General features: G+C 52.3%; 1 protein-coding gene across 2 annotated transcripts; it reads left to right on the forward strand.

The window, feature by feature from the left end:
* The first annotated feature begins 259 nt into the window (after positions 1-259).
* On the forward strand, positions 260-15,682 carry AQP7 (aquaporin 7). Of its 2 annotated transcripts, XM_010975828.3 has the most exons (8): positions 260-365; positions 1,475-1,525; positions 5,435-5,552; positions 11,807-11,930; positions 12,342-12,479; positions 12,687-12,805; positions 13,014-13,231; positions 13,600-15,682. In XM_010975828.3, exons 2-8 carry the CDS (start codon positions 1,500-1,502, stop codon positions 13,880-13,882), a joined length of 1,026 nt encoding a protein of 341 aa, XP_010974130.2. In that variant the 5' UTR covers positions 260-365; positions 1,475-1,499; the 3' UTR covers positions 13,883-15,682. The 2 variants fall into 2 exon arrangements, with proteins under 2 accessions (XP_010974130.2, XP_010974131.2); XM_010975829.3 differs by lacking the exon at positions 1,475-1,525.
* Positions 15,683-21,616: the final 5,934 nt, after the last annotated feature.

The raw sequence follows: 21,616 nt of genomic DNA on the forward strand, positions 1-21,616 counted from the left end.
GTGAGGCCCTGAGCGCCCACTGGGAGCTTCACCTCTGACCTCACAAGGGCTGCCTTAGAGCCCGGTCTCCATGGCGCTGCTGACAGGAGAAGGGATGCTATTTTGGGCAGCGCGTCTGGACTTGGCTCAAGTAACACAGGCCAAACCCCTGCCCCACTGACCTCTCCCCTGGAAGAGCAGAGAAGAGCAGTGCTCAGCCCCCGCGAGGAGGGCTGAGAGGCGGGCTCTAGACTGGGGACACAGGGACAGTGGAGCCCTAGCTGGGGCTGCAGCCGGAGCCTGAGACAGTCATGGAAGGACAAGACCAAGACCTGCTATAACTGAGAAGCCCCCAAGGCAAAAGGACGCTGGGAAACACAAGCAGAGTGAGTCAGGCTTCAGGCAGGGCTGGGATGGGGGCCTTCCCTGGAGACCATTCGGGGAGGAGGTGACTGTGGGACTATCTGGGGAAGGAACTGTAGCTGGGAGTTGAAGGCCTAAATGTCCGTTTTGTTTAATCTTGAGCTCTTACGTTGTATGAGCATGTCACTCTTTCTCTCTGGGCTTCAGTTTCCTTATCTGTAAGTTGACTGTTGGGAGGACTAGCGGTGGAGCAGAGATTGGGAGGATGTGTGGGCTAGGCTGTCAGCAGAGCCTGGGGGTGGGATGAGGAGCAGGTAGATACCAGTAAAAATGGACCAAAGCAGAAGGGATTCAGATCAGAGAGACAGGTCAATTGCTGGCTTTACTTGAGTGCTGTCTTCCCCCTGGAGTCCCCCTCCTGAGAGGCTGGGGCTGGGGCCAGAGGGTTTCTGCAGTCAGAGCCAGGGATGTGGACTTGTGCTGCAGTTAGAGGGAAGGGGGCTAGAGAACAAGGGGGACAAGCAGGATGGGGAAACCCCAGGGTTACCTCTGTGTTGTCATTTATGAGGAAAACAGGAACACAAGGGGGAATTTTCAGGAAAGGTGAGAGGGTAGACTTTGTTCTCAGGTGGGTGTGTGGACTAAATGAATTTTCAGGACCTCATTGTGTGTGTGTGTATGTGTGCGCGTGCACTCATGTGTGTGCAAGGAGAAGGTGGAAGAAGCCCTGGAAAGTCAGTTTAAGTCAGCAGCAAGAGAGCTTGAGGTTAGACTAAAGCTAATAATACTGCATGGGTGAGGATGGAGCTGCTGAGGGGAGGGTGTGGGCTTCTCCACTGTCCAAAGCTGGGCTGCAAACTTGGGAAGATCAGGAGGACCTCTGCAGGGCCCACTCCAAGGGCCAGGGGTCCCGAGGCCAGCGTGGGTAGAGGGTGTGGCTCCAGGGCCTCTCCCCATTGGCTGAAGCACATCCACCCCTCTCTCTCCCTTCCTGCCAGCTCGGCTGGGTTGAGGGGTTGCCACTGGAGGGAGCTATCTCTCTGGCTTCTCCCCTGGGGGGCTGAGGTCTGAGGAGAATGAGGGGCCAAGTTCTGTGCCCCACAGACATAGTGACCTCTCTTTGGCTTCACAGCACCTAAAAATCTCAAAGACAGAATATGACTCACACAGAGAGGAAGAGGCGGTAAGCACCCTACCCATTCCCCTACCATAACCTCTCGTCCCCCAGTGCATCCCCCAGTGCCCTCCCTGCTCCACTCTCAGCCTCTCCCTCATGGCAGCTGATCTGCCCAGACCCCCTCCTTCCCACTCACCACCAGCCCATGGGGCCCAGAAGAAAGGCTTCTCCTACCTGCTCCCATAGCCAAGCATGGGCTGGGCCCTTGGGTGAGGGGAGGCTCAGACTGAACTGCTCAACTTAATTCAACTCACTACCTCTCACCCTCTCAGGCTCAGGTCTCTTTGGGGTGAAATCAAAGCCAAAGCCCTTGCAATGGCCAAGGCCCTGCGTTCCTAGAGCCTGTTTCCTCTCTGACCTTTGCCCACCCGACCCTACTCTCCTTATTCCAGTCACAGTGACCTCCATTCCTTTGCTTTAAACATGCTCAGAGTCCTTCAGTGACCATTCCCTCTGCGTAAAATGTTCTTCCCGCAGTTATCCACACGGCTCATTCTCTCACCTCCTTCCTGTCTTTGCTCAAATGCCACCTTCTCAATGAGGCTTACCCTGATTGCCCTATTCAAAATCACTCCCCACCTCTCTTTTCCTTAGTCTGTCTTTCCCCATAGGATGTACTACTTTCTAACATACAAACGTCCGTACTTACATTTCATCACTGCCTGTCAGCTCCACGTGAGCAGGGATGTTTGTCTGCTTGTGCACTCGTGGATACAGAAAATGAATGGGTCCCTTTCTGTGCTGATGACACTGCTGTCTCTGCCCAGGACTCTCTCCTGGGCTTAGACCTGGTTTCCAAAGACCCACTGGTGTCCCACAGGCAGCTGAGGCCCAGTTGAAAACAGCTTTCTCCACCCCTCCAAGCCCACTCCTTCTCCTGTGGTCTTAGCTCAGTCAAGGACCCTTTTCTCCATTGCTGCTCAAGCCAGAAGTCAAGTCCTTGTCCTTGGTACTTCTGTCCCCTGTGCCTCACATCAAGTCCCCAGTCTCCTAAAATACCTAAGATGTGCTCACTCCCACCATTCTTTCTACCACCACCCTACTCTCTCACAGCCACTTTAGGCCACCACCTGCCCATTCTTCAAATGTCTCTGCAGGCCTCACCTCCCACCCCAGGGCTTCTTGCCTCTGATGGTGTTGCCATTAGCCACTTCTTCCACTAAATGAAGCGAACCAAGGGTGGGCTTTACTTTGTATCCCTTGTGCCTGAGTCATAAGTAGATGCTCAACAAATGTTGAATGGATAAATTCTGGTTAGTAGGTTAAATGGTTGGCCTGACGTTAGTTGGATAGTTTATAGCTGGTTGGCTGATCAGAAAATTAAATGAGCTGGTTAATAGGAGAGTCAGTGAGTTGGCTAAGTGGCTAGGTTGATTAGCCGAAGGGTTGGTTGGGGAGTTGTTAGCTATTTAGTTCCGTGGTTAGCAGATATTACTTAGGTAATTATCTGGTTGGCTGTTAGTTTCTTGGTTTGTAGGCTAGTTTTATTAGATGCCCTTTTATCACTCTATACCCTTCCTCGAGCTCTCTCATCTACGCCGATGGGTCAGATGACCATCTATGATTCGGTGACCTCCAGATGTGTATCTCTAAACAAGACCACGTGATCAGTAGCCTCCTTACTGGTCACCACCACCTAACTGTCTACTGGGCTCCTCAAACTCCCCACACCCGGAAGGGGACTCCTCACCCTCCTGCCTAATGTAGCTCATTCTGCTGTTCCAGCCAGAGCCTGGGGTCACCCCTGACTCTTCCCTCTCCACTCTCCTCTCTAATAAAACACCATGACTGTCCGTTTGACTGTCTTCCTCTAGTCACCTCCACTGCAACTTCTTGTCTCAAGCTGCCATCACCTCTCAGCCTGTCCATGGTGACGCTTCCTGATGGCTCACCATGCTTCCACTCCTCTCACTCCAGCCTCCATAGAGGAGGAAGTGCTCCTGCTTAAATCCTCCACCCTGTGACCCTCTGGGTCAAGGTTAGACTTCCTAATGTGGGTCATGAGGCCGTCTGTATCTCTTGTACCACTTTCCCTCCTCTCTCTGCATCCTTGCAGGATTCCTCTACACATCATTGTCTTAGCTGCAAGCCTTTGTCCAAGCCGTTCCAATGCTCAGAGCTTTCCGTGGCCTCCCGTGATGCTCCTTCATCTGGCCAGCCTTCTATTCTCGATCTAAATTTCCCTCCCTCTGGAAGAATCTCCTACTCTCTCCTCTGGGTCATTTGCTGCCCCCCTGCAATCCTCACACTTATAAGTAATTGCTTAGTTAATCGTTTTTCTTCCTAAGAGCAGGGATCACGCCAGTGGTCTTTACTACAGTGCCTGAGCAGAGTAGGCATAGGAGGCATTCAATAAATCCTTGGTTCATTGACTCCTTGATGGTTATTTGTCACTTACTTACTGTGTCCTGCCTGCTGCGTAGTGAGGAGGAAGGGGTCAGGGTTCCACAGCTCTCTGGGTGTCTTTGACTTCCTGCTTTGTCCACCTTTCCTCTGCCTCTGTGGTACCTTCCCAGGACTGTTCTTAGATCCCTGCCTACCTCAGGCTCTTCTTCAGGGCTGAGGAGGCCAGTCATAGGGGAAAGGTGACCCTTATATGATGCTACATGGGAGCTGCTGCTGGCTGGGAGCCAGAGGACTGTCCAGGCAACTCTACATCCCCCTTCATATGCTCAGCCCTAGGTTTGTTCCTCTGAAGTCAGGACAGAGCGAGGACAAGGGTGGGTGAGAAATGAACATGAGGTCTCAGCCAGAAAAGTGGAAGGTGTTTTATCCATGCCTGGTTTACATTTCTTACTCCCTCTGCTTACTCTTTGCTGCTATGAGGCTGGGAAAGTCAGGAAGACTGAGCAGGGTGAGGTAGCTGAGGGACACTCAGCATGGAACATGGGGGAGAGTCAGCAGTCTGACAAGCACTAAGGCTGCTTTTAGATGTATCTGCACCCTTCCTCCTCCTCTTTAGCCTGCAGACCCCACCTCCTTCCCCAAACTCGAGCCCCATCTCCCCAACTCCCAACAGAAGATAGAGCTTCTAACTTTTTCATCTATCCATCCAGTGATGCACTTATGAAACAAACATTTATTGAGCATCTACCACGTGTCAGGCACTGTGGGAAGTTCTGGGGATCTAGTGAAGAGTAAGCCAGATGAACCCTCAGTTTTCATTCATTCGACAATGTATATAGCACATCTGCTACGTGCCCGGAACTGTGCTAAGCACTGAGGATACACTAGGGAGTCGGACCCAGTTCTTCCTTTCCATCCTTCCTCCTCATTATTCATTCATTCGTTTGTTCATGCATTCACTCACTCACAAACACCCATTTGTGTTGACCTGGCTGCAGAACCTGGTGTACTTTGCTGACCCTGTCATCTCTGGCAGAACCTGGTATGTTTCAAGCCTTGGTGCTGTTTATAGAGCCCAGGAGCAGACTTTGCCACACCCTGTTGTTTGCAGAGCCTTGCTATTGCCAGGTCCTGCCTGATGCCTTGCCTGTGTCCTCAGAGCTCTGGCTCCTGCAGACAGGCAGGCAGACAGACAACTGAGCTCCACTCTCCTGCCTGCTCTCTCCCACCTGCTTCTCCTGAGCCTTACTGGCACCACAGATGGTGCTTATTGGCTCCGCAGTTGCCCCCCTCTGCAAACTGGCCTCATTGGTGTGCCCTTCCTACTGGTCCAGTCCCCACCAGCAGGAAGAAGGGGCATGGCCTGGCCGTCTACCCCCAGTCCCTCTCCACATCCCTGTGGCTCTCACGTGTCTCTGACTGCAGCAGTACCAGCTGCCCTGGGCAAGAAGAGGTGCGTGTGGAGAGGCCACTGGGTTACCCATTAACTCAGCTATGAGTTGAAGGGCTGATGGACAGTCAGTGTGCTTGAGTCTCATTTCTGCCCATGGGCTTGGGCTGCTGCTTCAGGTCTACCCGCAACTCCAGGATGGTCACTCCACCCACGATAAGAAGGATGCAAGAAATAATGCAGAATGAGATGGTGCGAGAGTTCCTAGCCGAGTTCACGAGCACGTTTGTCATGATGGTGAGTGGGTGGGTGGTACAGGGTGGGTGGGCTCTGAGGAAGGGGCCTCAGGAAGGCACGGCTCAGGAAGGGCAATCTGGGCAAAGCTGGAGGGAAGGGAACCAATTAAGAGGCTGTTGCAATGACCTAGGGTAGAGAGAGTGGTGACTGATCCAGGGGTGGAGAAGAAAGCACACGTTTGAGGGAGTGGTAGAAGATGGAACCAAGGAGACTGTGAGCAGCAGATGTGGAGTGAGCACTGATGGGGCCATTTCAGAGGCTGCAGCCCAGCACAAGGCAAGGGGAGGTCAGTTTGGATGGGATCAGCTGAGGCGCTGGAGAGAAATCTCAGGGGGGATGGCTATAGAGGCCTGGAACTCAAGAGAGTGACTTAGGTTGGAAGTAAAGAGTTCGAGTTCATCAGGATATGAATGGCAGTTATCAAAATTGCCCAATGAGAATGCATAGAAGGAGAAAAAGAGTAAGTTGAGGACAGGGCCTGAGGTATGAAGAGGAATACACAAAGGGACCTGAGAAGGAGTGGCCAGGGCGGTGGGAGGAGAAGGTGGGGGGAGAGCAGGTGACAGAAGTGGGGCGTCCACAGGAGGGAGTGGTTAGCAGTGTGGGGAGCTGTAGACAGGCCAGAGAAGGTGAGCATGGATATCTTTTTATAGGTTTTGGCAACATGGAGGTTACTGGGGACCTCGGCAAGGGCTCTTTTAGTGGGTGATGAGACAAACCAGATGCGAGTGGGATGTGAGATTTCTTGGAAACTGCTTCTCCCTCCACCTGTTTCAGCCCTGCCACCTACCCAGCCAGCCTCTGCCCTTTACCTGTGGCCATGCTTGTCTGCACCTTATGAAGGCCCAGGTCCATGAAAAGAAGGGCCAGCCTCTGGGAAGGGAGGAAAAGGTGGTCAGGAGCACGCCAGACGCAGTGGGGGTGAGAGAGGTTGAGTGCACCTGAGCGTGTGTGCATGTGTCTGTGCATCGAGCCAGTGTAGGAGACAATGGGATCCACGGAGCCCAGGGGACTCTGGACACTTGGGTTATTACCCTGATCAATCCTGCCCCTGAGTCACCAGCTGGCCTTGGGCAGAGCTCTCTGTGGCTCAGAGCCTGTTTTCTCAGATATTATTAAGTGTGTTGAATTCGGGCCTTCATGGGCTTTGGAGCTGGTTTCAGTTCTGGCTCTGCTTTCTTGTAGCTGTATGATCTTTCACAAATATCTTAACTGTTCAGAACTGTTCAGCTTCCTCAGTGGGAAATGAGACACTAACATCAAACTGGCTGACTTGTGTGAAGAAGGCCAAGAGCCCGACACCCAGCACACGTGTAGGACATACGTGTTGGTCGCTTGTCGATATGACAAGTGCTCTCTGTTGTTCTCCCCTCCCTGCCTCTCACCATCTCCTCATCCCCCGTTACCTCCCCTCCTGAGCTTTGACGACAGCACCTGGATCCTGTCTCGCCTTAATCCGGAGCAAAGTAATTCATTTATGACAAGACATTCCAGCCCCGTGAGGGCTGTTAGACCTTGGAACTGTGAAGGCAGGAGGGTGCCTCCTTGGAGAGTTCTTAGGAAAAGCAGGCACCGCCCATGTGCATTCATGCCTGCCCACTGCCCACGTTCACATTTCTCTTCTTTTTATTGAGATTATTATTGAGTACCTACTGCATACCAGGCACTATAATGCTAAGCCCTTAAGGGCAGCATCTTCCCAAATCTTCACAACAGCCCTGTGAAGAAGGTACTATTATCCTCCCCATTTCACAGATGAGGAGACTGAGGCTCCATGAGACAAAGTCACTTGCCCAAGGTCACATTTCAAGTTAAGATGAAATCCAGTCCTGTCTATATTAAAGTCTTGACACTTCATCTCTATGCTCTGTCCCTTAGCTTAGCTGTGGGTTTCTAACTCTCCCCCAGCTGAGGTAAGACTCTCACTTCCAGGCTTTGGGCAGTTCAAGACCACTCTTCAGGACTCGGTTTCCCTTGAGAGCACAAACACTTGCCATTCAGAGAACTGAAGGGAAGTAACACGTGTAAAAGAACTTTGTGAGGTTTAAAGTCACACAGGACATTGTGTTGTTGTTATTTTTAGGTGTCAGGCCTGTGCCAAGAAGTGGGGTTTTTTTCAGCCGATAGGAAGCTCAGTGAGTCATCAGGGTGACGGCTTCATCAGAAAAGCTAATGTGACCTTGGGCCTCATTTATTGTAGTCACGATGAGGGAAACAGACTGTTCCACTCGGTTCCACTCCAGGGGTGTCGTCCTCCAGGCTGGGCCTATGGCTAATGGAGGGATCTGGACACGTTGGACCACATTCACTGACCAGAGAAGGGAGGAACTGGGCCACCAGGGCCCTGGAAAACCTGCTGTAGTTGTGAGTTATAGGGCAGGGGTTGCAAATTCACAAGCTGTTGGGGCCAGAGTCACCTCAGAGTGGTGGGGACCGTGGATCCCTGCAGAGTGCCGACCTGGGCAAGGACGTGGCTGCCACTACTCTGGCTGACTGTTGCCATGCACTGCGGAACACAGGCCAGTGTTGTCAGAGCTCCTGATTTTGCAAGAGAAGCTGAAACTTCCACGCGTCGAAACCAAGTTATCCAAACAAAACGTGTGCTGGATGGATTAGGTCCAGGGACTGCCAGTTGGCAACCGTGACACAGGAGATCATGTGGGGTTTATTCATTCACTATTTTTAGTAAGTGGTTTTGAGCTCCTATGTGGACACAGGGACCCTTGGTCTTCAGACCCTCCATGCCTGCTCCAGTCCTTGCACCTCCTGATCCCCTCAAGACTGTCAGTCTGGCTGGGTCCCACTCGCCACCCTCATGCCCCAGCTGCTCCTGTCCTCCTGCCTAATCGTACCCTTGGTCCTAAGCTGGCCCACATCTGGGATCCCTGGCCCTGTCCTGGGGCTCCTGCAGGACCCAGTGGGCCCTGCTCAGCTGCCTCTCCCCTACCCTCTCCAGGCTATTTCACTTTTTCTCAGACTTCTCCAAAGCTGCTCTGTACTCTGCTTGCCACTTTTTTTTTAAATCAGCAAACGGCTTGGTCTCCAGCCTGACAGAATCATCAGGCGGGTTTCCTGTGTCCGGCTCCTCACCCACCAGACCTCACCTCTCTGCGAATCCACATATGTCCCCCTTGGCTCTTGTGGGGCCCCTCCCTCATGCAGGACCTTCCACGCTTGCGCCTGTGCCCCCACCTCCCCAGCTACTCAGGCTCTTTGCTCGTCCTTTTCTTTCTCCTTTATCTTCATCGCCTCCCTCTCTCAATCTTAACACCTTCAAGTCTCTCTCCCTAAACCAGCAGAACATAGAACATTCCTCCCTGTACCTCATGAGTCTCCCTTCATTTGTCACACTTTCTCTCCCTCCCTTCTCAGGCAGGTTCTCAAAGAGATGTCTGTACTGGTCCCTTCAACTCTTCCTCATCACCTACTCACCTCACACTCCCTGGGACCTGGCTTCTGTCCCCATGGCCTGATGATGCAGTGCTCACCACGCTACTAGGGGGGTTTCTAGGCCTTCATGCTGGACCCAGAGGCTGCACGTGACCGTGTGGGCTACACCCTTCTTGGGAAACTGCTTCTCCCTGGCGTCCAGGGTATATTCTCTCTTTGTTCTTCCATTTCAACAGCTGCTCCAGCTGGGGTTTCTAATGCTCGCCCATAAGGGCTCATGTGCGGCCCTAGGTTCAGCCCTCAGCTGCCTACTCACCTTGCGCCCTCTCCAGGGGTCTTCATCCTCCCCAGTGGCTTCAACTGTAGCCCTTGTGTCCACAATTCTTTAGGTTTTCGTTTTTCAAAAACTCTAGAACTGTTCAAAGGAAATACAATATGAGCCACATATATATAATTTAAAATTTTCTAGCAGTCACATTAAAAAGGTAAAAAGTGACAGGTGGTATTAATTTTAATAGTTATTATATTTAAACCCATATATCTAAAATAGTACCAGTTTAACATGTAATCAGTATAAAACTATTAAATCTTCTACATTCTCCTTTTCCTAGTAAGTCTTTAAAACCTTACTTACAGTAGATCTCAATTCAAACTAGCCACGTTTTAAATATATAATACCCACATGTGGCTCGTGGCCATCATATTAGATGACACAGATCTAGACTGATTTCCAGCAGTCTGAACATCTAGAGGTCCCTCAAAGAGAACACATCCAAAACACATAGACCTTTCAGAGGAGGTGCCATCTGAGCATTGCCTTAGAGTAGACTATCAATTTTTTCAGGATCTGGGTCAGGTATTCCAGATGGAGGGAATGGCATATGCAAAAGCACAGAGGCAGGAGAAAGCGAGGCAGGCAGGGAACACTGTGGTTGTTTGGTCTGAGACTGTCTGGTATAGGTGACTGCCTAGATTCAAAAACTGGCTTACTGTGTGCAGGATGTGAACTTTGGACAAGCCACTCAACTTCTCTGAGCCTCAGGATCCCATCTACTAAATGGGGAGAATCATAGTACCTAGTGCACAAGTTGGTATAAGGGTTAAAGGAGGTGATAGAACTTGCTTACCTGTACCTGACACATACTAAGTGCTCAATAAATGCTTATCATTATTTAGTGGTAATACTATTGCTGGACATAGAGAACACTGGAGCAGATAGGAAACTGAGAGGTAGAAAGCACGAAATTATAAAGGGTCTTAAAGTGGTGGCCTACTGAGTTGGGACTTTATCCCAGAAGTGGAAGGGAGCCAGTGAATTTCTGAACAAAAGGCAGACATGATCAGATTTTTGTGTTAGGTCACTCTGGCTGCAAGGAGGAGACTGGGTAAGATCTGGGGAGAATGTAAGCAGAGCTGATTGGGTGTGGAGGAGGAGGGAGAGGACATCTAAGCTTCCGGCTTGGCCAAACGGGATGGGGAACATGGGATGAGGATCACATTATCTGAGAGATGGTGAGCTTTCAACATAGAGCCTGGGATGCCTGGGGAACACGGAGACTTCCAGTGGGTATTTGGAAATAGGAATCTGGCCCCCAGGTGGAGGTTTTGGGAATTAGTGCATCAGGTATATTTGAAGTCATAGCCCTGGTAAGAAAACCCAGGAATAGTGACAGGAGTGAGATGTGAAAGGGGCTAGGGGTGGAACCCTGGGATCATCTGTGTTTATGAGGCAGATAAAGGAAGAAGAACGTGGGAAGGAACTGTGGAGAGGGGGAGGCTACAGAGGACACCAGGAGAGAGAGATGTCATGGAGGCCAAAGAGAAGGGACTTTCCTGAAGCACAGAGTGGTTAGGAGGGTGAAAGTCAGCAAAGTCAAGTGAGATGATGTCTGAAGGGACCTCAGGGAATCAGAGAGCTTGGGTGCCCATGACAGGTGGAAGCAGAAGCCAGGCTAAGAAGGGAGGGCAAGGGAAGGGATAAGGGAGCCAGCCAGCGGGTCCTTCCCAGAGACTGACTGACATTGGGAGGGGGCATCCAGGAGTTCACAGCTGGACAGGGAGCCCAGGCTAAGGCGGGAAGCTTTACTTTTAGGAAGGAAGAGACTTGAGTCTATGGGAGCCAGTCAAGGGGAGGGTAGAAGATGCAGGCAAGAGGCAGGCCTCTGCAGAAGGAGAAAGAGGCGGGCGCAGGAGCCAGAGCTGAAGGGGAAGGCAGATTTAGATGCAGGTGGGTGTTGGTGGCTGGGGGAGGTTGAGTGAGGGCCTCCTGTCAGGCCTCTAAGCTTCCTGTGAAGAGGATCAGTGAGAGGGGTCATCTGAGGAGGTCCAGCAGTTAGGGAGGGGCAAGAGCTAGGCGTTCAGGAGTGACACTGAAGGGCAGTGGAATTGTTGCTGAGGACAGAAGTAGAACCCCTCTGGCTTCCAGAGCTGATGTGGCAGGGTGGGGGTGGGGGTGCTGGCAGTGAGGGTTGAGGGGTCATGGCCAAGTCCAGACATGAGGTTTGGAGATCCCTTGAAGAAACTTCCTTCAGGCTAGGCTGAAGTGTGAGATGCTCTGAGGAGTTCAACCCACACCAGCCCTGCCCTCCTGGAAGCCCTGCCTCCTCCTGGAACTTCAGGTGGGCTTGGGGCCCAGGGGCCTGATGTGTCCATAAGAGCCCTGAGAGCCATAAGGCCTTGGCAGGGGCCAGGGGAGAGGTCATGAGGAGGGAAGTCTCTGGAGGAGAAGAGCATGGCAGATGGTCTCCAAGGGCAGTGCTGGGGAGGCCGAGTGCATGAGGGTGCAGAGCCCCAGCTGAGCTCCAAGCCTGCCTCTAGGGTTGGGGTTTCTGGGTGGGCAGCCCCTCAGAGGCCCTCTCTCACAGGTGTTTGGTCTTGGTGCCGTGGCCCACATGGTTCTAGGAGATAAAATGGGGAGCTACCTCGGTGTCAACTTGGGTTTTGGCTTCGGAGTCACCATGGGAATGCATTTGGCAGGGAACATCTCTGGTGAGTGGGCCAGGCCCCGCCTGACAGGCAAGGCCAGTGTTCCCTTTGGGTTCCTCCTGCCCCCTCAGCCAGCCCCTTCTCCCAGACAACTGACACTTTGCCCTCAGAGGTCACCTGGAGGGAGAACACCCTGAGCCCCCTTCCTCTGCCCAGATGCTTCACGAGCTTCTTTGACTCACGATTTTTACCAGCTGGGTCAACTTGGGGAAGCAATTTAACTTCTCCATCCCTCACTTCCCTTAAGAGTGAAATGGACAATGGTGGTCCCTGCCCCGTGGGGTCCTTGTGAGGACTGAGTGAGCAAGTGCACTCCATAAATGCTAGCCATTATTATTACTGTTGTTGCTCTTGTACTACTGATCACTGCTGTCTGTTTCTACCCCGACATGACACGCTTGCCCCTCCCGGCAGGGGCTCACATGAATGCAGCCTTGACCTTCACCAGCTGCGCACTAGGCCGCATGGCCTGGAAGAAGTTTCCCGTGTACGTTCTGGGTCAGTTCCTGGGTTCCTTCCTGGCTGCTGCCACCATCTACCTCCTCTTCTACAGTGAGTGTCCTGCCCTGAGTTGTCCACTCTGGCCTCAGCCTCCTCCCCTGAAACATGGGCAGATCTGACCTCAGTGTCTGAGCCTTGTGAAAACGTTTGGGAGACAAGGGTCTTGGAGGTCCTCCCCACCCTCCATCCTACCACATCTCTGGGACTGTGGTGGGGTTTAGCTGGGGGCAGGTTCACACTCAGTTTGTGTCTCCACAGCCTCCATCATCCAATACTCGGAGGGAAAGCTGGCAGTGACCGGACCTACAGCCACTGCTAACATTTTTGCTACCTACCTTCCTGACCACATGTCGTTGTGGAGGGGCTTCCTGGATGAGGTCAGTGGTCCAGGGTGGGTGACCCTCCTCAAGCTCCACCCCCCAGGAAGGGGCCAGCAGGCAGCCCCTCATGATGGAAAGGACAAGAACTCTGGATGGGGACTGTAGCAAGACATGTCACTGCCAGTGGGTTTGGGCTGGGGGCACTGCTGAGGCCCCGTGGCTTGGCTAGGGGCCCCCGGTGGCTGCCACGACGTCTGCTCCCTAGGTGATAGTGACGGGGATGCTTCAGCTATGTCTCTCAGCCATCACGGACAAGGGGAACAACCCACCACTGCAAGGGACACAGGCCATAGTGACAGGCATCCTTGTTGTCATCATTGGAGTGTCCATGGGCATGAACTCAGGATATGCCATCAACCCATCCCGGGACCTGCCTCCCCGCTTCTTCACCTACGTTGCTGGCTGGGGCATACAGGTCTTCAGGTACTGCCTTGCCCAGCCCATTCTTGCAAGTCTTCTGTGGGTTCCCTGCATGTGGAGGGGTGGAGCAATCCAGGAGGGTCCTGTAGAGCTCCCAATGGCTTGGGGAGGCAGGAGTGTATCCTGACTTTCTTCCAGACCAGCACTGATGCAGACCCGGCTCCTGGACAGAATGTCACCCCTGCCCCAGACCTGCTCCTGTCCCTGAATCAGGCTGAAACTCACCAGGGCTCAGGCGCAGGGGAAACTTCTGAACTAAGACGAGGGTTACTCTTCTACTCTCAGGCCCTACTCCCTGTCTTGGCCTGAGGTGGATGTAGGTGCCACATTAGGTGTCAGCCCCTAAACAGGCCTCTGCCTCTTGCCTGCAGGGCCAAGGACTGGTGGTGGGTGCCAGTGGTGGCACCACCCCTGGGTGCCTACTTAGGTGCCATCATCTACGCAGTCTTCATTGGCTCCAGCACCCCACGGGAGCCCCAGATACTGGAGAACACCGCGTCATATGAAGACCGCAGAACACCTGTGTTGCCCGCGACCATGCCTCAATTACCTGTGACCTCTTCCCTCACCCCCATCTCTGTATCGCCTGACAACAGACCTTCAGTCCAGGCTGCCCCACCCTTAAGAGACTCCATCCACCTAGAGCACCTCTAAGTAAGATTATCTGTGATCCCGTCCCCATCCTAATCCCAATAAAGAAAGCCTTGTCCCACAGTGGCACCCCCGCTTTCTGGGTGCCTCCTGTGGTTGGGCTTCCCTCCCGAATTCCTCCAGGAGCACCAGGGTTACGCGGCAGCCCAAGGCTGGAGCATAGAGCTGAGAGGCCTCCGGCTCCTTCCAGCCCTGGGAGCTGAAGCGCCCCCAGTGGGGGAAAGCCCAAGGTCTGACCTGCGGTCTCCGCAGGAATAGGAGATCATAGGATGCTGGACACTGAACGGTGGACTTTCAGGCACAGGGGAGCGAGGGGATGATCTGAGGGAAAGGACACCAGCTCGCTGGTGGGGGTCAGCTCTGGGGATACCTTGAGCCGCCCTGAGATAGGACTCCAGACCCTCCCTCAGTTCTGACCAGTCCTTGGACCAGGAAAGGCAAAGCTCAAGTGTGTAGATCAGAGTTTCTCAACCTTTTTTTCATTACTGCTCCCTTACGGAGCCTTTTATATAGTTTTTCTTAATCACATGGTATTTTAATACCACAGATATACTGTATATCTGTGTATGTACTGTACATATATTTTTGCTTTATACAAAAAAAGTAAGGTTTTTAAAATCTCTCCCTTCCAAAAATCCATTTATCTCCCTTGGAGGCAAAATCACCCCCACGCTGGAAAATGCCTGATGTAGACTGAAAGGAGGTAAGAGGTTGGCCTCCTCTTCCTTCTTCCTGGGGCCAGAGCTCTCCCACAGTAAGGAATTCCGAGTTAGAAAATCCTTCCAAAAACTGTAGGGACAGGAAATGGCCCCATGGGGCTCAGAGGGACAGATGCAGAGGATGGGTGGAGATGGGGCAGCCAGAGTCCACCAACTCCAGGGCCAGGTGGGAATCATCCTGCTTTCTGGGACTCAGAAGGCAGCATCACCCATGGTTCCTGTCACTGCTTGTGTATTTAGCCTTTCAACAATCATTGAGCACATCCTGTGTGCAGGCCCTGCCAAGACATTGGAGATGCCATAGTGGACAAGGCCAGGTCTCTGCTTTTGAGGAACGCAGCTTGATGGGGACAGGTGATCACGAGGAAGGAGCTAAGTGGTGGAGAGGGGGCTGCCTGTGGGGCTCATGGGGTATTCACAGCCCAGCCTTGGGGCTGAGGCTATGGATGGCTTCCTGGAGGAGGAGACAAAGCAGAATGGGGAGTGGGGGGTTTCCTTTTTGCTGGTTCTGCAACTTACAGTTTGAGGAGACAGAGGGCAGAGGAGGCGGGGACATGGTGAGATGAGATTTAGAAATGCGCACCTGAGCTGCAGTGTTCAGGATGCCGGAAAAGAGGGAAGACTGGGGCCTGCACGGGAGTGTGATGGGAGGCTTCTCTAGGAGAAGCAGCAGGCTAGCTAACAGGTCAGTGCCGGTGGGCAGAGAGGAGAGAAGGGATTCGCCTATTAACAAGGAGGTAAAACTCGCAGGACCTGGGTTCGGACTGGATGAAGGAGTAGGTGGGGGCGCGGCAGGGGTCAAGGCTGACTTCCAGTTTCTGGCTTGGCCCTCAGGTGCTGGACATGTTACCAGTGAGTGTGGAGTGTGGGAGATAAACTGTTTTGAAGAGGAAAATGATAAGTTATACTGTGGACATGTTGAGTTTGAGTTGCCTATGGGATTTGAGTAAGAGGTGTGTAGTCTTGGGCAAGTAACTCAATTTCTCTGGGCCTCGGTTTTCTCATTTGTAAAATGGGTCTAATAATATTATCTACCATTTATGTTGCTGTTAATATTCAGTGAAATAAAACATGTACAATGCTAGTACTTGGTGCAGAGTAAGTGCTCAATAAACCATCATGCCTTTTATACGTCCTGGCACTCAGAAGAGAGTTGAAGCAGGGATTGGGGAAGTTGTGGTTGTTGTTGATACAGTTGAGGCCGAGGAGTGCTGAAAGGGGGGTCAGTGAGCAGGGTCCTGGGAGCACAGCCAAGAGGCAGCTGTGAGGTGGAGTGGTCTGGCTGACGAGGGACACAAGGTGGGTGGTCAGGGGACACTGGGAACACCTCAAATGTCCATCAACAGGGGAATAGATACTTACACTGCAGTCCAGTCACATATAGCAGAAAATGACACATCAGTGAAAACTAAGGCACAACAGCCACCTGCAACAAAATGGAAAAGCAGTGCAGTGTGACACCAGTTACACCACTGAGAAACAAGCAAAAAGGGATATATTCCTTGGGTGCATTTATGTGATAAAACCACTTTAAAAAACAAAAAGAAGAGACAGTTCCTTCCAGGGATGGCGGATAAGACGGGGAGGAGCACAGGGGTGGTCGTGCAAGCTATTAATAATTTTCTAGTTCTAGAGTTGGGTAAATTTGTGGATTTGTTATATCCTTGTGCTTTTAACATATAACTGATACATATGCATTTGTAGGTATCATGTATTTTAAAGGATGAAGAAGGAATAGCAAGAACAGGTGGTAGGAAGAGTGACAGGTGTGGTGGGGCCTGCTGAGATCACAGGGTTGGGGCTGCAGGGAGGAAGGAGAGACTTGAGTGTGTCTGACATCCCATAGTGGGAGGCTCTGAGGCAGGGAACCAAGCCTGGGAGTAGCTATGGAAGGGCCCACAGCTGGAAGGCCAGCCATCTGCCTCCCCTTGTGACCCTGGACAAGTCTCTTCACCTCTTTCAGCCTCAATGGCCCTGTGGACACAAGGAATATGGCCTTTCTTGTTCCTGGTCTTCCAGAGCAGTATGATCCTAAGGCCTCAGTCACAGGTGGGAGAGGCATACACAGGCCCCAGGATTCTGGTTCCTACCCTCTTCTGCCCCTCACTGACCACTTCAGCCTTCTGGCATCCTCATGTCCCTGGGAGGTGGCTTCAGAGGCAGGACATCCAGAACCCCTGCCTGCTGTCCACTGCTTTGCCACAGACCTGCACTAGGCCCATTGCCCATAACATCCTGCAGATTCTGATTCCAATGTCAGGCTCAGATGAGTCCTGACTGGGTCACAGAGCCTTCAGCCCTTTCGTTCTCTTGGCAGACTTCGGTTGAAAGCCTACAAACGTGCAAGACAGCATTCTAGCACTGAGGATACAGGCACAAATAAGATTAAAAGAAGTCCTTGTTCTCATGGAGTTGACGTTCTCTGCAAAACATGTGTGCTCGAGATACATGCTAAGGAGAAAAGCAGGAAAGCAGGATAGGAAGTGTGTGAGGATGTGAAGACTGGAGGCCTGAGATGGTGACTAAGCAAAGACCTGAAGGAGGTGAGGGAGTGAGCCATGTGGATACGTGGGGGAAGAGCATGCCAGGCTGGGGAAATAGCCAGGAAAAGGCCCTGAGGTTTGGGCATGGAAGGACCATTGCTGGAATGGAAAGAGTTGGGAAGAGCGGAAGAAGATGAGGTCAGAGAAATGAGGAGAGCAGGGTGAGCTGAGGCCAGGCCTGGGAAGAAGTGAGGCCAAGGCTTGGGGCAGAGGTGGGGGAGGTCTCTGGAGGAGAGAGGCAGGTCCCACTGCAGGAAGGAAGGAAGCAGGCAGTATGAGGTGAGGCCGGCATTATGGCGCCTTAAGGGAGCCTGCTCTTGGCTTTGCTCACACAGTTCCTTCTGTAACCACTCCCTTGCTGAACTCAGGAGGCATATTTGTGCAGCTCTGGGAGCCAGGCCGGGATGTGAGCTCTGGCTCCTCTCCCATTCTCCTGGTCCCAGGACAGCATGTACTGGCTATGGACCTGGACAGGACCCTTCCCTTTCCTGGGCCTCAGTTTCCATATCTGTCCAATGAGGCTTGGATCTGTTGGTGTTTCCGGAGCCTCCCAATGCTGACTTCTTCCAGCACTTCAAAGCCTCATGTCATGACTTCACAACTGCCCCCTGCCCCAATGCCAACTTAGGCTATTTGAGATGGGGACAGAAATGACTCCCAGCCTTAGGCCAAGCCCCTCCAGGGTTTTGCAGATGAAGGCTGGGCCTCAGCCTGGTAGTCCTGGCTCTGCGAAGAGCCCTTTATTCCCTGTCTGGCCTGCTGTTCACCCACTTCCACTCCCACTCAGGGCCTCGAGGGACAGACACCCATAGACAGCACCTTGGTCTGGCTGGTCTCACCATCTCCTCCCTCAGATGCAGTCCTGTAGCACCCGAAGAGGTGGGAGTAGCCATCTCCGGCTGGACCTTTCTGCTCAAAGGAAAGCTGTGGCCACTCAGAGTCTCACAGCCTGACCTTGGCCTGCACCCACCCCTGTACTGAATCCAGAGTGGGAATGGGGGGACCTTGCCTCCCGTGTGCTGCAGGGCACCTACTCACTCTATGGCACCTAAGAGCAGAATGAGGCCAGCCCGCCTGGATCCAAATACCCGCTCTGCCACTCACTAGCTGTATGACCAGGTAGGGCAGGATTGTAATAGCTCCCACCTCCCAGGGCTGCTGGGACAATGAAATGAGCTATGCCTGGCACGTGGGGAGGCTGTGTGCTGTTACCACTCTGCCTCCTCTCGTGGTCATGTCACCATGCCCATCTGACACCTAAGGAATCTGAGGCCCTGGGAAGTTGGCTCAGTAAGGGGTAGAAAGTAGGGATTCCAATCCTTTGTTGACATGATCTCTGCTGGTTTTCGCTTGGTCTTTAAATTGTGAAACATAGTCTTTCAACATGTGTATAAAACATACAGGTACAGTTAAAATAACAGTAAAACACTCAAAAAACAGAATCAAAAAGCCCTTGAATAAACAAAAGCTCCAAACATTCAAGTGCCCTCTACCAAGCTCTGATGGGTTATTGACCCTCTCTGTGCCTCAGCTTCCTCACCTACAAAATGTGGGTCACCTGGCCAAGGAGTGAGGCACTTCCTGCTTCAGTTTTCCCATTAGCATTCCAGTATGATGGAGCAAGGCAGGGTAGAGCTTGCCAGAGTTCACTGTCTGCCCTTGTGCCTGTGTTCAGGAGCAAAGGTGGTGGTAGGGGAAGGTGCTGGAGGGTGTGAGCACAGCCTTCTGGAGGGGATGCTCTGGGTCCAGTGTGGGGCCTGAGTGAGTGGGTGCTGGAGGCTCAGAGGCTGAAAGAGGAGACATAGTTCAGAGCCAGGTACATCCAGGAACAGATGAGGCTATAAATCTAAGGCTGAGCCTTTAAGTCCTCCAGGGACTTAACCAAAGCCTTACTGGCCTATAAAAAGGATTCCTCAGATGGGGGTTCCAACAGGCTCCTGCAACAGCCCTGCCAGGGCCAGCAAGAATGTGTTCCTGCCCTTACTGCCTTCCCACATTCCTCCACCTATGCCCTGGCCTCTGGCCCCAGATCTGGGGACATTAGAGAGAAGATGAACTCCTAAGGGAGGCCCAGTGCCAGGTTAGGGGAGACTTGATAGAGGGAGATTGATGGAGACACCAGGAAATAGTCTGGAGGTTGGATGAACTGAATTAGAGGTACTCGTGGGATACCCAGGGAAAGACAGGAGCTAGAGAAAGACCTTTTAAGCGCAGGGTGGCACTTAAAGCTTTGCAGATGGACGAGGTGGCCCAGAGAGAGATGATGGTGCCGTGGGGAGCATTCATGTTTTAAAGATGGCTAAAGGGAGTAAGGCAGCAAAGGCCTATGATGTATCCTGGCCCCAGGAGCCTGAATACTCTGGGGTCTTAACTGACTTGTGACTTGGGGCCAGTCCCTTCCCTTGGTGGGCAGTTCAGACCAGTGAGGACAAGTGAGGGCAATGTGGAAAAAAAGCCCCAGAGATCCTCACCTCACGGGACTTCCCTATAGCCCTGGGTCCTACAGCTTCAGCACCCAGCTCGGCTCTGGCAATTATTGATTCCTGCCCTGCCCTCAGATCCCTGCCCTCTAGAAGACAGAGTGCCGAAGGCAAAATCCTTGGATCTCTTCTCTTTCATTCTCCCTTCCAAAATGATTTCACCAGTCTTTAAATACCATTATATGTCAACAGCTCCCCAAATTAGATTTCTAGCTCAATCCTGCCTCCAGACTTCAGACTGCCATGGACAATCGCCCACTGGACAGATTTTCATCCCGCAAACCTACTCCTCCCACACTTTCCTATCCCAGTAAACGGTAAATTCAATCTTCCCATTGCTCAGGCCAAAAATTTTGAAGTCATCTCTGCTCCCTTCTCTCACACCCCACATCCCAGCTGTCAGCAAATCTGCAATTTGTATCTAGAATCAAAACACTTCTCAGCATCCCAGGTTTGAACCACTGTCGCCTCAGTCTTGGACTACAGCAGTGGTCTTTCAGCGTCTCCCTTGCTCTGACTCAGCCCTACAGTCTAGTCTCAATACAGCAGTTGGGGTGATCCTTTCCCAAAACGAGCCAGATCTTGTCATTCACTCCTCTGCCCTAAGCCTTCCAATGGCCTCAATGCCCCTGCCACTCTCTCCTCTATTCACTTCCCTATGGCCTGATGGCTTTGCTGTTCCTTCAAGCTGCATGGCATGTTTCCACCAATGAGCCTTTGCCATGGCTGTTCCCTCTGCCTGGGATGACCTTCCTTCAGATATCTGCGTGGCTTATGTTTTTCCTCCTGTGCTTCTACTCGGTTTGTCAACAAGCAGAAAAGAGTACATATAAAAAAAAGAAATGGAAAGGTGATGACTTGATCAGTTATAAGTGCTTCTAAAAAGTTTTAAATAATGCTTTCCTGAGGCAAAGTGCAAGCACTTGTCCCACCCCATCCCCAGGCTCCTGATTTGGGGATACACACTGCCCTCTCATGGCTACTGTAGGAAAAGGCCTCATCTTCTGGGGTATTCTCTACTTTGGGACATGGTGTAAACTTCCCTCCCACTTGTCCTGACCTGCTGGGCCACAGAGTCCCAGGGACTCCAGGATGAGCTGTGTGAGCCGCCACTGCTTTGCCGTGGAGTGGAGAGGACACAGTTTTGGAGTCAGACCTAGCAGGAATTTCAGATCCCCAATTCACTGAGTGATCTTAGGGAAGTGACCTAACTTCTCCAATCTCCAGCTTCCCCATGGGTAAAATGGGGATAACAGGAATAATAAGGATGCATATTTACAGGTGTTGAGGAGTAAAACAGATGAGCTTAGTGTATCAAAAGTGCTCAAAAGCTGTTATCTACTATTAGAAGAGATTCTTGGCAAAGTGTGGGAAGATGAAGACTTCTGATTCCCTCACCCATGTGGCAGATTTGGGGTAGGCGGGGGTGGAGGTGGTATAAGGGGGGATGTGATTGGAAGCCCCAGCTCTTGCCAGAGCAGCCTCACAACTGCTCTGTTCCTTTTCTCCCTATGCCCTGAGACAGTCCTGGGACAGGTTTAGAGGCCTGACCATGGTGAGATGCCACATGACACTGGGAGACCTTCACAACCTCAGACCCTGTCTACCCTTCCAAAGGCTTGGGGCAGCACACAGGCAGTAACTATTACCCACCTGATGGGTGGGGAAACCAATGCCCAGACACTTGAAGCAAACTGCTCAGGGTCTCAAGTGAGTTGAGGCAGCCAATCGGTTATCCCAGCAGTTTAGCTGGGTTCTCTGCAGCCAGGTCTCCCAAGAGGCTGTGTGCAAGAAGCTTGGGGCTGGGGGCAGCCTGAGCCACTGAGGACTCCAGGGGAATTCTGTTTGGGGAAGACAGCTCCCCTTTTCCTGAGATCTCAGCCCCCTCCTGGCCTAGGGTGGCTCTAGTTTGGGAAACCTGAGGCCTGGATTCCAGTCCTGGCCTGGCACACATTGTGACACCCCTTGGAGATTTGCCCCTTCTGGCTAGGCCTT

Source organism: Camelus dromedarius, chromosome 10 (assembly GCF_036321535.1).
Source record: "Camelus dromedarius isolate mCamDro1 chromosome 10, mCamDro1.pat, whole genome shotgun sequence".
Lineage (NCBI taxonomy): Eukaryota > Metazoa > Chordata > Mammalia > Artiodactyla > Camelidae > Camelus > Camelus dromedarius.

Excerpts from the sequence above, each read along its gene's own strand:
- AQP7 (XM_010975828.3), top strand. The coding sequence starts at position 1,500 with ATGACTCACACAGAGAGGAAGAGGCG. Across the intron at positions 11,931-12,341 it reads TTTGGCAGGGAACATCTCTG|GGGCTCACATGAATGCAGCC; the intron begins GTGAGTGGGCCA and ends CCCTCCCGGCAG. Across the intron at positions 12,480-12,686 it reads CATCTACCTCCTCTTCTACA|CCTCCATCATCCAATACTCG; the intron begins GTGAGTGTCCTG and ends GTGTCTCCACAG.